This window comes from Oikopleura dioica, chromosome XSR (genome assembly GCF_907165135.1).
Source record: "Oikopleura dioica chromosome XSR, OKI2018_I68_1.0, whole genome shotgun sequence".
Taxonomy (NCBI): Eukaryota; Metazoa; Chordata; class Appendicularia; order Copelata; family Oikopleuridae; genus Oikopleura; species Oikopleura dioica.
In genome coordinates this window covers 10,397,240-10,408,957 of record NC_137294.1, presented here as the reverse complement: position 1 = coordinate 10,408,957, position 11,718 = coordinate 10,397,240, and the positions used below count along the sequence as shown (strand labels likewise).

Genomic DNA, 11,718 nt, shown 5'->3' with positions numbered 1-11,718 from the left:
CAATTATTACAAATAAAAATTCTCGAAAATATGAGTTTCCGAGACTTTCTCTTTCTATTCAGCACTGCTCTCTATTTTTTTCTTTATTCTAAAACCCCCTGTCAATACAACTTTACCAATTTAGACTAATTGAATTCAACCTTTTTTTCTTGGAATCACTCTCTTTTCGCAGTTTTTGTTTTTGTGAGAACAACTTATCGAAAAATAAACAAGTATGAAACAAGTTAATAGCCCGGGCATTTGTTATCGTGTTTAAAAAAACCCTTCAAATTATTTAAAAAAGTCAGATTTTTTCTAATTTCTAATACTCGATTTTTAAACCATCGATTATTACGATTTTTACTACTGCTGTAATTATGAAATATTGAAATTTGTTGAAATTGAATACTGTTTTTACTCTAAATGAAAAAATAATGACCCGAATTTGATGAAATTCAAACGAGTCACGAAAATTGAAAGCAGGTTGTTAAGATGCAAGATGAGCGGGCCCGCTCCTCCGGGAAACCCTTTCGGAGAAGATGAGGACGACAGAGCAGGAAACCCATTCAACGATTCTGCTGCTACTCAAGACTCTCTTGACGAAAACAATCCGTTCAGAGAGGCAAGACAGGATTCCGAGAACAGTATCGAGCAATTCTATTTTAGGTAGACGAGGACGAGGAAGACGATGAGGAAGTCGATATTGTCATCCCAAGCCTCGATGACAACCTCAATAATGTGATTTCGGTAGATTGTTAAGAGTTCAAAAAAAGACACGCTACGAATAATTTAGAATCCGTTTGAGGAAAAAGAAAAACCCGCTCCTACTCTGATCAAAGCGCCTACAGAGGAGATCGAGCAAGTAATTGAAAATGTGAATCTGACGTATCGAGCGAGAACAGACGCCGCTGTCATTGCTTCTCTCGACAACGAGATCTTCGAACTGAGCGAGCATGAAATCAAATTGGTAACTTTTCAATTGGTAGGGTTTTCTTGCCTATCTTTCTTTAGAAATTGCTGCGAGAGTTCGAAGGAGAGGACGAAAAAGTCTCATTTGAGCGAATCCAGATAATGAAGAACCAGCTCAAATCGATCACCAACACTTTGAATCAAACAATCCAAAAGAACGAGAAAGCCTATGTCCAGCACCAGTCAGAAATTGACAACATCAACAATCTCCTCAAATCGTAAATTATCCTCTTCACTTCCTCCTGTTTACCCGTTTCTAGAGCGATGATGCACGCGTACGAGACGCGGAAAAAAGTCTCCGCGATGAAGAATAAGAGCCGTTCCCCGTTGCTCATAGTTTCAAAGCAAAAAAGTCTAAAGAACGCGCGCGCAGCTCGAGAGATCTTGTACGGTATCAAGACTCTGATCCAGCTAGAAGCGACGCTCAACGATTTCCTACGCACCTCCGACTTCACCCAAGCGATCAAGTTGATGCTCAACTGTCGCGACATAGCTGAATCGTACAAGCAGTTTCCGTGTTGTTTCAAGCTCTCGACGCGCTTCACGAACACTTCCGAAACTGCCATCGCTAGTTTGGACACTATTTTGTGCTCCTTGATTTCGAACTTTGACGAGATTCGTTTTACCTCCCTAGTGGAAGCTTATGAGCTGCTGAAAATCCCGCCCGGATTGATAATGGACAAAATCAATCACTTCACTAAAGATAGTCTGCAAAACTGCTTCAACAAAATCACCGGCCAAGAGATGATAATCGCAAACAGTAGCGAGGACGCCCAGCCAAATCCTCACCTCGCCGAGCGAATTCAAACCCCTCAGATCTGTGCAATACACTCACCCTCTTCGCCAGCATCGTCTGGCAAATTCTCTCCTCTTACACCTCCATCCAGAGCTATTACAGAAAGGCGGACACTGCAGTGCGCGATCTCGCCTTTTCAAAGCTCTCGCAGCGGAAAAGTGCGATTTGGGAACTGGTGCAGAAGAATTGCTGCACTCTCATACGCGTTAACAATTTGTCAAACACAGATTATACCACTCTTCTTCACATACTCACCATCGTTAAGCGATTGACGGAAGTCGGATATGAATTCTGCCAAAGTGACTCTAATGCTCTTCAGGACTCGCTAAAAGAGTCTGCATCAATGTTTTTCACCGAGTTTCACAATCGCAAGGTCGAGGAACTCCTACTCTTCCTCACTCAAGAATCGTGGGAGCCATGCCCCCTGCGGCAGAACTTCGAGTTTACGCAACTCAAAGAATTTGAATTTCTGAAAAAACGGATCTCCAAAGGACGTTCCAAAACCGGCTCCGGGACTGGATCAAGCAGCTCTAAAAAGTATCTTTGCTCAAGAAACGACCCGTTTGACAGAGAATCCATCGCCAAGGGCATCGAAAACGCTCATGATGATGAAGATTTGGACGTTTGCTCAGATGAAGAAGATGAAGATCCAGATCTCCTCGCCGATGTTGTCATAGAAGATGAAGACGATAGGCCAGTTATGGAAACATCGAAAAATGGAAACTTTTCAATTACAATGACGAATACAGCGATGACTGTCCTTCGCCTCTGCGGGCAATACATTCAGATGGCTGATGTACTCCACCCCGTTGGTGTACAAGTGATCCAGGGAATCACTGTTCTTTACGAAGTCTACCTCTGGAGCGTCCACAGATTCTTCACCAACCGGGAGCGATTCAAAACTGGCGTTCTTGGAATGACAGAGGGCAACTTCTTGCAGATGATCGGCGGCGATAGTGGGAACGTTGACTTCTCTGCCGAGAACTTCTGGGGCCTTGGAAACAGAATCGTCGCCGTCGAGTCAGTTCGTAACTTAGCGAAAGAGTTCACCAAGTTGAAAAGCCACTTGGAGTCGTATATTCCTGAAAACAGAATGATGATACTCACGCGTTTCTATACGAACAGCATCAAAGCCGTTCCGCAAGGTTAGCTACAGAGGCACACCCTATTAGTTCGATCCCCCGCTCACCCTAGTTCGTAGCTACTCGGCCCTATTTACTTCTCATTGGTGAATCATTACTTTATTGAGGACATTTAAACACTAACGATTTAAAATGTTTCTGGTCAGTCATAAAATAGCGATTCTATGACGATGAAGTTTCTCTTTAGAGATCACAACGATGACGTTGTCTCCTTTCTGCAACGATGTATTGGAAACGAGCGAAATCTTCAGTGATATCGCCGCAACGAAATGGGATACATCGACAATTTCCGATGTTTCTAGCAAATATGTGGATCGTCTTGCTCGCCAAATGGAAAAAATAAAACGAACTATTCAAAGAATAGGTCGCAATCTTCGTATCTCCAGTCAGTTATACGAAATAATATGGGTAATTACACTTTTAAGAAGTACTATGGCAAAATATGATAAACTAGGTGGAAGTAGCTCGAGCGATCGGCGTTGTCCTCGTTGAAGGATACTCCCAAATCAGCAAGATGTCTGCAGAAGGGCGTGCACAGATGAACTTCGACTATCATCAATGCCTTCATAGATTGGAGCTAATTTCTGGAGTCAAATCTCCTCCTGCGATCCGAACGTACACCGAAACTTTTATACGAGCGTTTTACTTGACAGAAGATGAGCTAAACAGTAAGAAAACGACCAGCTTGTTCAGTATTATACTCTTTTAGGCTTTGTGGAGAGTGATAAAATGTTTGGTGCCAAGACCCTGCAAGCTCTCGTCCGCCAATCTGGAGCAAGTCTTTCGCAGAAAAATCGAGCTCGGCTGATACAAATAATCGAACGAAACAAAACCTCATCTCGTACTGGCCTATCATAATTCTATATTAATTCAAAACACTGTTCTTCTCGTTTTGTGCAATGTGTTTCATTCCTTATTCTAATTGTGTTTACTACTGACCTGTTAAATCTTCAAATCTTCTTATTCTCAAATCTGATGGGCAATCTTTCTTATTCCTGAATTTAAAGAATGTCCTTTTCGACAAATTGAGAAAGCATGGGAATTATTGATAAATTGCTGGGCAATAGCGGCTCCGACGAAAAAGGAAGCTCCGTGTCTGATGAGTTTGAATTCTCCCGTGTTGCTACACAGTAAGTCCTCCATGTCTTTACCGTTTGAGTCTCAAACTTTGAGACTTGACTTGTTTACGAGAACTTTTCTTTGCGAGAACTAATTTCTGTATTCAAGCAATCGAAACAACAATAACCCCAAACCTGCTGGGGATGTTTTTCCCTACCGTCCTGCTCCTGCTGCTTCCGCTGCTTTTGTGAATCAGCACCGAAGAGCCCATTCCGATTTGAAGCCCATGCCAAGCGTCGTAGCGCGACCCTCAGTGGTGCTGGGCGACAAGTCTGCAACGCTAGCCGCGCCGACGCCGAGGCCGACAAAGATATCCATTCCAAAGTAATCCCGGTTATAATTTAGCTTCTTTCACGTAAAATCTTACTAGACTCGATCTTTCACGAACAAATGAAGCGTTGCTCGATCACGCGACTCCTACTCCCGGCTTTGAAGAAGCCCCTTTTGATTTTTACCGCCGAAGTGATTTAGAAGTAGATAATCTACTTGTATCTTTTCGTATTTTAACGATTTATTTAGCTTTCTTCGACTAAAGGTGCATCCTTACCAACTGGTGCTCATCCCCCAACCTCTCCTCCAGATCTAGAACGAATGTTATACAACCAAAATGCATTTGCTCCTTATTCTCCGAGCGTCGCTGGAGGTGAGTTCCTTCAGAATCTCATTCGGTAAAAGATGAATTTTAGACTCGTCGTTGATGGATTGGGAAAAGCTCAAAAAGAGCCTGAAGTCTGACCAGGAAATGATTACAAAACGAATATCAAGAAGCTTCTCACAATCAATGGATGGTGATGGATCTGGGATTGAAAGCGACCACTTCTGGTACAAACCAAATTTTCAAAGAATCCATGCAGAAGAAGCTTTAAAAGGCACTCCTGCTGGCTCATTTCTTGTTCGAAAGTCTTCCGAGCAGGGGAGCTACGCGCTGTCTGTTCAAACTAAAGGTGCGTCTCTTTTTGAAAAAATAGATTTTCACAGTTCGTTCTTTTTCAGAATTGGGACTCACTCATTTGCTCATAAAACCTTCAATGGGCCTTTGGAAGCTCCAGGGAGATACCACCGCTGTCAAAGAATTCTCCAGTGTTCCAGCTCTTATCGATTTTTACAAAGATCAGCCAATGCCAGTGAAAGGAATCTCGCCCTTTCGGCTACGTTAATTATGAAAAAAGGGAAAGAATATAACTGTAATAACGTTTAAAATGCCAAAAGCACGTTCCTCTGCTCCTCTTTCAAAAATCTCTCTTTCTATTCAAAGTAACATTTACCGAACTAACCCAGCCTTAAACCAAAAGGAGTAAATATTATTGACCTCGAAATTAAAAAAAAACAAAATGAAGAAAACATACACTTTGCATAAAAATATTGAAATGGTGCTTTCTCTATCTATATATTCGCGCTTTTTCTTTCTTCAAAAAATAAAATCTGAATCTAAATCTGAACTCGATTGTGTACTGAACTGTCATTAAAAAGTCAATTTACTGTAAATCGCCTCAATCCTTCATTTTTTCCCCGCTCCTTCAATTAATAAAACGAATCTTATAAACAGTTAGCAATGCCCTTCGCAATATTCATGTTATTTTCTTATTTATCTTCTTGTGACTCTTCCGCTTCCGTTTTTGCTAACATTCCTGCCTTTTTCAATTCAACAATCATTCAATTTCGTTATTACTTTTCAGTTTTTACTATCAACTATCAAAGTACGCGTTTTATCTTTAACTTTCTCGTGTTTAAATTCTTATACTTTCAGAGTCAATTTTCTTTTCGGACACTTCGATTTCGATATTAGTAAATAACATAAGGTAAATCAATCTCGAAAAACTAAGAACATGGACTTATCCATTCTCGAGAAGCAACGATCACTGCATGAGGAACGTGAGAGGATCATCGGCGCGATGGTCGTCGAGAACCTCGAAAAGAAACAATCCCACCGGGACCAAGTCAACTCCGATCATAGAATCAAGGTCCTTCTGGACAGATCCCTCGCCTGCGCCAAGCAGTTGGAAGACGACTACAACGACGAGGACGGCTCTCGAAAGGAGGAAATGAACAAGATTGCCGGCCCCAACGAATTCCCGGAGTTCTACTCCCGTCTCCGTAACATAAAGGAATTCCACCGCCTGCGACCCCAAGACGCCGGCAAGCCACTTTGCTTCCAATATGAGCAGATGAACATCCAAGTCAAGGAAAACGATAATCTCCCGAATATGGTCGAGTTCTCCGACGAGGAAGGATACGGACGATTCCTTGACCTGCACGAGCACTACAATCGCTACGTCAACATCAAGGGAATCAGCAAAATCGAGTATCTCGACTACCTCACCATCTTTGACAAGCTCTTCGACATCTCCAAGGACAAGAAGAACTCGCTCGCGTACAAGGATTACGTCAATAACCTGATGAGTTATCTCTACGAATACGCCGAAAAAGTCAAGCCACTCATCGACTTCGAACAGGACGTTCTTGAGACCAAAAAGGACTTTGAAGAACAATGGGCCAAGGGTCAATTTCCTGGCTGGACTGAATCGAACACTGCGCTCAAATCATCCGGCGCTCCGTTGGATCTGACGAATATCAACTCAGCTGAGGAGCTTGAAAAACTCGGCCTCGATCGTCTCAAATCGGCGTTGATGGCACTTGGGCTCAAGTGCGGTGGAACACTGACTAACCGTGCGGAGAGATTGTTTTCGACTAAGGGCCTCTCCGATGATCAAATCCCCGCTTCCATCAAAGCGAAGAAGAGTGGCAAAGGAAAAGAGGCGGCAAGAAATGGAAAGAAAGAGATTGCATTTGTTGAAGCACAGATTTATCGTCTCATTGAAATCCTCGGGGAGCAACGCGAGATGACACGCGACAATGTGGAGCGGAAACAAGCACGAACTGAGGACGAGCGAATGGAGGACGAGGAAGACGAGGAATTCGTCGAAGAAGAGGAGGAAGAGGAAGAAGACGACATCATTTACAACCCGAAGAACTTGCCACTCGGCTGGGACGGTAAACCAATTCCGTATTGGCTCTACAAGCTGCACGGGCTCAACATCGATTACAAGTGCCAGATCTGCGGAAACCAAACTTACCGAGGGCCTAAAGCTTTCCAGCGCCATTTCAGCGAGTGGCGACACGCGCACGGTATGCGCTGTTTAGGAATCCCAAACACTGCCCACTTCGCCAACGTCACCGAGATCGAAGACGCCCTCGCGCTCTGGGCCAAGCTCAAGGAACAAAAAGCGTCGGAAAAGTTCAACCCGCACATGGACGAAGAATTCGAGGACTCGCTGGGCAACGTTGTCAATCGAAAGACATACGACGACATGCGACGCCAAGGAATCTTGTAAACCCGAAAATCAAGAAAAAAAAAAGAAAAAACAAAAATTTCATTATCGTCGGTCTAAATTATTGTGTACGTTAGGAAAAATTCAAATTTGTCACTCTCCCTCACTCTTTCTATTTCTTTCCTTTCCTCATACTGCCCTCTTGTCCTTTTTCTAATTGAAGATCCGATGATTTCGGTTAATGATCGTAATCCAAAATCCAAAAAAAAATCTGAAAAACTTCAAAGCCGTTGCGTATCTTTCTTCTTTTTATGTACAAGCTACTGCATTATATTACTTATTCAGATGCTAATATGTTTTCTGTTAGCGATCGCAAGCGCTCTTGAATGTCGGAACTTACGAAAAAATCAATTTATCTGCGAGTTGCCCCCGATCGATCTTGAAACTCAAGAATACGCAGGATGCCCTCGCGAAGAGCAGCTCCGACTCCGCTGTGCCCCGCTAAAAGGCATCAACTGTACAGAAGATGGCGGCCAGGAGAAGCAATTCAACGGGACCGTCTTTTCAGAGTCGATTCAAGTCTTCGCTCCTTGTCGCTGGACAAATAGAAAATATTACGCCACTGCCGTCGTTCTTAGCATATTTCTTGGTGTCTTTGGTATAGGTACTATTAGTTTGTTAAAGAAACTCTTGTTCAACTGCTCTTTAGATCGTTTTTATCTCGGATATCCTGTGATTGGCCTTATTAAATTGTCAACATGTGGAATGGCTGGAATCGGAGCATTTATCGACTTCATCCTCATTTTACTCCACGTAAGATAGAGTAACTCGTGCTAAAATAATTCAAGATTCTTCAGTTTTTGGGACCTTCAGATGGCAGCGCCCTCATAGTCCCTTGGCACGGGTTTCGACCGAATTATATATCCGCATCCTCGAATGAAACATACTTTGAGTCCTTTGACATACTGTTTGACAATATTCTGTAGATTCAATTCAAGCGAACTAAAGTCTAAAGTCCTGTAACAGTACTCAGAATGTCTGCGGCAACAAAGTCGAAAGTGAAGTTTAAAATAACGCTGACTTCTGATCCAAATTTGCCATTCAAAGTGTAAGTCCCAGAGTGTACTCCTCTATGTCTCCAATCACTACTTTTCAGTCTGAACGTCCCCGAAGAAGCTCCCTTCACTGCTGTTCTCAAATACGCCGCTGAGCAGTTCAAGGTCCCAGCCGCCACGTCAGCGATTATCACTAACGGTACTTATCGCAAAGAGATTCGCGTGTAGAGATTTAACTCCATTTAGACGGTATCGGAATCAATCCTTCGCAATCAGCCGGAAACGTGTTCCTCAAGCATGGCTCTGATCTTCGCCTGATCCCGAGAGATCGCGTCGGCTCCTCTTGTTTCCTCTGATTAATTGTTTGTAATTGATTAAATTAAAATGTGCAATCAATATCAGGAATCTTTCTAGAAAAGTCTTTGTTTTTAGCCCACTGGTCCAAGTCGCATAGTAGTGTTGATTAATTAAAAACTGTATATGCTAAAATAGCTCTTTTTTCTTGGGCACACTCGATTGAGGCGGCAACGAGTTGACGCTGATTGGCCGCCATGAATGCGTCTTTCTCTCTTCTGTCTCTGTTCATGTGTAATGTTTACTATTGCTAACTGAACAAAAATGACTAACAGATTCTCTAATGCTCGTCATCGCTCGAATCATTGATTCGATTGGAATTTAACCTAGATTTTAATTTACTCGAAGGATTGATAGTAACAATAGTAACCAGAGAGTTTTGTTTTCAGAGATGCGTACGACCCTCACTAAGAGTGCTCAAGCTCTCGTCCAGGCAAACGCGTCGACGCAGGTGTACTCCAGTGGCATCACCGCTATCGCACTTCCCGCCTCCTCCCCAGCATGCCAGGTATTGACAAGCATACTTTTCAATACCTACCAACGTTGTTTAGGTTGCTGTCTCCATCAAGGCTGGTGCGGCCAATGAAACCGCTGCCAACATTGGCGCTGCCACCTTCACCCGATACACCCTCGGTCTCTCCAACTACCGAAACACTGCTACTCTCCAGCAGCGAGTATGCCAACTTCACCCCAACGAAATCATGACTTCCCTTTTTAGATGGTCAACTTGATGGGCGGTGAGTTCGAGACCTTTGGAAACCGAGAGCGAACGGTCGTTTCCATCTCTGCCGGTCCAAAGGCCATCGAGGAGCTCGCCACCGATGTCTTGGTCCCCTCTATCAACCAGCCTCTCTTCTTGAAATACGAGATGTTCCACCCATGGAGCCAGGCCAAGGCTAACGGATCCTGCCCAGTTGACAACGCTTTCCACCAGGCTTCCTTCACTGTAAGCTTTTTCATCATCCTTTTTGAAAATGAATTTTAATCAGGGTGGTCTTTCCAACAACAACGGTTTCACTGGCGGTTACGGTTCCGAGAACCCGCGAATGCTCGAAGAGCGAGATGAAATCCTCGAGAACTTGGCCCGAAACTTCCACCACAGCCACTACGGTACTGAAGACATGATCGTCGTTGGCTCCGGCGTCTCTGAGAGCTTCCTCCAGAAGATCGTTACCCAGCTCCAGGAGAACACCTTCTCCAACAACGCTGGTGTTGCTTCCCAGTTCTATGCTGGACAGGTTCTATATTCATCTACTTTTGTTTGTTTTATTTGTGATCTAGGTCCGCATCGCTCGACCAGGAGCCTCCGTCGCCGTCGTCGGTATCAACGCCACTGGCACCGATTCTGGTGTTGCCGCTGTTGTCGCCGCTGGCCTCGGTGGCAAGGTCATCAGCTACTCTGGCAACCAGGTCATCCAGTTTTCTGCTCACTCTCCAGCTGAGCTTTCCACCAAGCTTGGCTCCCTTGCCGCCTTCGATGCTGCCTCTGCCGTCTCGAGCGCTGCTCTTGCCCAGGCTGTTGCGCTCGGATCTGTAAGTCCATTCTTTTAACTCGGCATTCTCTCGAAGTCCTAATTTTTCACAAGAAGTTCCTTCAAAACTATGTGATATAATTTTTATCCGTTTTCAAAATAATTTCCGGTTATTAATTGCTTCTAGGGCGACAAGGCTGCCGTCGCCGCTGTTGCCACTGGCCAGGTCTCTGATGTCTCTGGTGTTATCGCCGATGAAGTTAGCGCGTTCGCCGCCGAAGCCGCTGCCTCCGCTAAATCCTTGGTTGTTCTTGGAGACGTCCATGCCTTCCCTCAAAACTATGAAATCTAAACAAAAAAAAAAAGAAGAATGTTCACCTGTTCCCCCTCGATAATTTAATTTATAAAAAAACTTATTTATTGGCTCGGATTTTATTTAAAAACCTGTGCTTAGGATTCAACTGGAATTCATTAAACTAGAATTCGAAATCAGCAAGACTTGTTTTATACAGACAATAAACGTAACAAAAATTTAATCAGATTATTGTCATCGACATTTGGTGATGGCGAAGCATCATCCAGATTTGATTTTTTGTCGTAAGCAAGCTGGTGTTGCCATCGGAAGACTTTGTGATAAGAAGAGGTTTACGCTCGATAATTTCAATAAACCAGACATTTTTCGGTCATTCGAATGATTGTTATGTCAATACCCTTTTTCTAGTAGTATTTAATAAACCTTGACCAGTGTGATGGTCGTTGTGTCATTTGCGACTCCTATGTTCGACCGTCGACCCTTGTCCGTATCTGTGACGAATGTAACTACGGCTCCTTCCAGGTAGATCAAGCTCAAGTCAAACTTTTTTGTATGTTTCAATTAAACAGGGTCGCTGTGTGATTTGTGGTGGCCCAGGAATTTCGGACGCGTACTACTGCCGTGAGTGCACCAAGCTCGAGAAGGTGAAAAATAATATGATTGAAGGAAAGTTACCTTTATCTTTTGTAGGACAGAGATGGTTGCCCAAAGATTGTCAATCTTGGCTCGGCGAAGACTGACCTGTTCTACGAAAGGAAGAAGTTCGGCTTTAAAAAGACTTTCTAACATCCGCACCGCCTTCAGCGGCCGCTGTAGACCTTGAAGGCGGAATTAGACTCATTTTGACAATGCTGCCAGAACGTAGAAAAAACTCTTAGTCAACTGAAAACGAAAAAAAACTTGTGTCCGTGAATAAATGTGATAACGGTTCAGAATGTCTTATTATGATATTTTGGGAGTCAAGTCAGACGCGAGCACAAGCGAGATAAAAACTGCTTATAGAAATAAAGCAAGGTCGGCTCATCCGGACAAGTGCGGTTCTCAAAACTCGAACACTCAATACAGTAGCTCACTTTTCGACCGGTTAACTACTGCCTACAAGACTCTTGTTGATGAAGAGTTACGATTAGCAAATAGGGGATAGAAATTTGATATTATACAGATGCCTTTTTGAATATTTATAATAGCTTTTGTTCCAGTATCCCCCTGTAGATTATGATAAACGATTTGGTATCAAGAAAAGTGCTCCT

The 11,718-nt window shown here is 43.5% G+C and overlaps 7 protein-coding genes across 7 annotated transcripts; all 7 read left to right on the top strand.

Annotated features, from left to right (window-relative positions):
- The first annotated feature begins 475 nt into the window (after positions 1–475).
- LOC145707809 (syndetin-like) lies at positions 476–3,863 on the top strand. The gene is given in 9 exon segments (XM_081785385.1): positions 476–601; positions 646–726; positions 773–946; positions 991–1,166; positions 1,209–1,905; positions 1,908–2,889; positions 3,074–3,294; positions 3,341–3,554; positions 3,596–3,863. Coding segments are annotated over 9 exon segments (2,817 nt in total). The 5' UTR covers positions 476–478; the 3' UTR covers positions 3,745–3,863.
- Positions 3,864–3,887: 24 nt separating this feature from the next.
- LOC145707658 (uncharacterized) lies at positions 3,888–5,721 on the top strand. Its single transcript, XM_081785216.1, has 6 exons — positions 3,888–4,016; positions 4,114–4,329; positions 4,376–4,478; positions 4,525–4,648; positions 4,692–4,949; positions 4,999–5,721. Exons 1-6 carry the CDS (start codon positions 3,922–3,924, stop codon positions 5,160–5,162), a joined length of 960 nt encoding a protein of 319 aa, XP_081641342.1. The 5' UTR covers positions 3,888–3,921; the 3' UTR covers positions 5,163–5,721.
- Positions 5,722–5,751: 30 nt separating this feature from the next.
- Positions 5,752–7,560, top strand: LOC145707652 (splicing factor 3A subunit 3-like). Its single transcript, XM_081785210.1, has one exon. The coding sequence runs from the start codon at positions 5,832–5,834 to the stop codon at positions 7,335–7,337; it is 1,506 nt and encodes a 501-aa protein (XP_081641336.1). The 5' UTR covers positions 5,752–5,831; the 3' UTR covers positions 7,338–7,560.
- Positions 7,503–8,272, top strand: LOC145707662 (TM2 domain-containing protein biscotti-like). The gene is made up of 3 exons (XM_081785219.1): positions 7,503–7,938; positions 7,984–8,087; positions 8,132–8,272. Exons 1-3 carry the CDS (start codon positions 7,503–7,505, stop codon positions 8,258–8,260), a joined length of 669 nt encoding a protein of 222 aa, XP_081641345.1. The 3' UTR covers positions 8,261–8,272.
- Positions 8,273–8,295: 23 nt separating this feature from the next.
- On the top strand, positions 8,296–8,967 carry LOC145707661 (ubiquitin-fold modifier 1). Its single transcript, XM_081785218.1, has 3 exons — positions 8,296–8,382; positions 8,431–8,528; positions 8,576–8,967. The coding sequence occupies exons 1-3, from the start codon at positions 8,309–8,311 to the stop codon at positions 8,683–8,685; spliced, it is 282 nt and encodes a 93-aa protein (XP_081641344.1). The 5' UTR covers positions 8,296–8,308; the 3' UTR covers positions 8,686–8,967.
- A 60-nt stretch (positions 8,968–9,027) lies between these two features.
- Positions 9,028–10,609, top strand: LOC145707655 (uncharacterized). The gene is made up of 6 exons (XM_081785213.1): positions 9,028–9,191; positions 9,235–9,357; positions 9,402–9,629; positions 9,673–9,921; positions 9,965–10,216; positions 10,343–10,609. The coding sequence occupies exons 1-6, from the start codon at positions 9,075–9,077 to the stop codon at positions 10,505–10,507; spliced, it is 1,134 nt and encodes a 377-aa protein (XP_081641339.1). The 5' UTR covers positions 9,028–9,074; the 3' UTR covers positions 10,508–10,609.
- A 70-nt stretch (positions 10,610–10,679) lies between these two features.
- Positions 10,680–11,373, top strand: LOC145707660 (PHD finger-like domain-containing protein 5A). The gene is made up of 4 exons (XM_081785217.1): positions 10,680–10,793; positions 10,901–10,990; positions 11,038–11,112; positions 11,159–11,373. Exons 1-4 carry the CDS (start codon positions 10,719–10,721, stop codon positions 11,252–11,254), a joined length of 336 nt encoding a protein of 111 aa, XP_081641343.1. The 5' UTR covers positions 10,680–10,718; the 3' UTR covers positions 11,255–11,373.
- Positions 11,374–11,718: the final 345 nt, after the last annotated feature.

What these genes read in the sequence shown, in the direction of transcription:
- LOC145707658 (XM_081785216.1), top strand. Translation starts at nt 3,922, where the DNA reads ATGGGAATTATTGATAAATTGCTGGGCAATAGCGGCTCCGACGAAAAA. An exon ending in TTCTCCCGTGTTGCTACACA is followed by an intron (nt 4,017 to 4,113) that starts GTAAGTCCTCCA and finishes TCTGTATTCAAG; the next exon opens with CAATCGAAACAACAATAACC. An exon ending in ACAAAGATATCCATTCCAAA is followed by an intron (nt 4,330 to 4,375) that starts GTAATCCCGGTT and finishes AAATCTTACTAG; the next exon opens with ACTCGATCTTTCACGAACAA.
- LOC145707652 (XM_081785210.1), top strand. Translation starts at nt 5,832, where the DNA reads ATGGACTTATCCATTCTCGAGAAGCAACGATCACTGCATGAGGAACGT.
- LOC145707662 (XM_081785219.1), top strand. Translation starts at nt 7,503, where the DNA reads ATGATTTCGGTTAATGATCGTAATCCAAAATCCAAAAAAAAATCTGAA. An exon ending in TCTTGGTGTCTTTGGTATAG is followed by an intron (nt 7,939 to 7,983) that starts GTACTATTAGTT and finishes ACTGCTCTTTAG; the next exon opens with ATCGTTTTTATCTCGGATAT. An exon ending in TCATCCTCATTTTACTCCAC is followed by an intron (nt 8,088 to 8,131) that starts GTAAGATAGAGT and finishes AAGATTCTTCAG; the next exon opens with TTTTTGGGACCTTCAGATGG.
- LOC145707661 (XM_081785218.1), top strand. Translation starts at nt 8,309, where the DNA reads ATGTCTGCGGCAACAAAGTCGAAAGTGAAGTTTAAAATAACGCTGACT. An exon ending in CCAAATTTGCCATTCAAAGT is followed by an intron (nt 8,383 to 8,430) that starts GTAAGTCCCAGA and finishes ACTACTTTTCAG; the next exon opens with TCTGAACGTCCCCGAAGAAG. An exon ending in GTCAGCGATTATCACTAACG is followed by an intron (nt 8,529 to 8,575) that starts GTACTTATCGCA and finishes AACTCCATTTAG; the next exon opens with ACGGTATCGGAATCAATCCT.
- LOC145707655 (XM_081785213.1), top strand. Translation starts at nt 9,075, where the DNA reads ATGCGTACGACCCTCACTAAGAGTGCTCAAGCTCTCGTCCAGGCAAAC. An exon ending in CCCAGTTCTATGCTGGACAG is followed by an intron (nt 9,922 to 9,964) that starts GTTCTATATTCA and finishes TTTGTGATCTAG; the next exon opens with GTCCGCATCGCTCGACCAGG. An exon ending in AGGCTGTTGCGCTCGGATCT is followed by an intron (nt 10,217 to 10,342) that starts GTAAGTCCATTC and finishes AATTGCTTCTAG; the next exon opens with GGCGACAAGGCTGCCGTCGC.
- LOC145707660 (XM_081785217.1), top strand. Translation starts at nt 10,719, where the DNA reads ATGGCGAAGCATCATCCAGATTTGATTTTTTGTCGTAAGCAAGCTGGT. An exon ending in GTAACTACGGCTCCTTCCAG is followed by an intron (nt 10,991 to 11,037) that starts GTAGATCAAGCT and finishes TCAATTAAACAG; the next exon opens with GGTCGCTGTGTGATTTGTGG. An exon ending in AGTGCACCAAGCTCGAGAAG is followed by an intron (nt 11,113 to 11,158) that starts GTGAAAAATAAT and finishes TATCTTTTGTAG; the next exon opens with GACAGAGATGGTTGCCCAAA.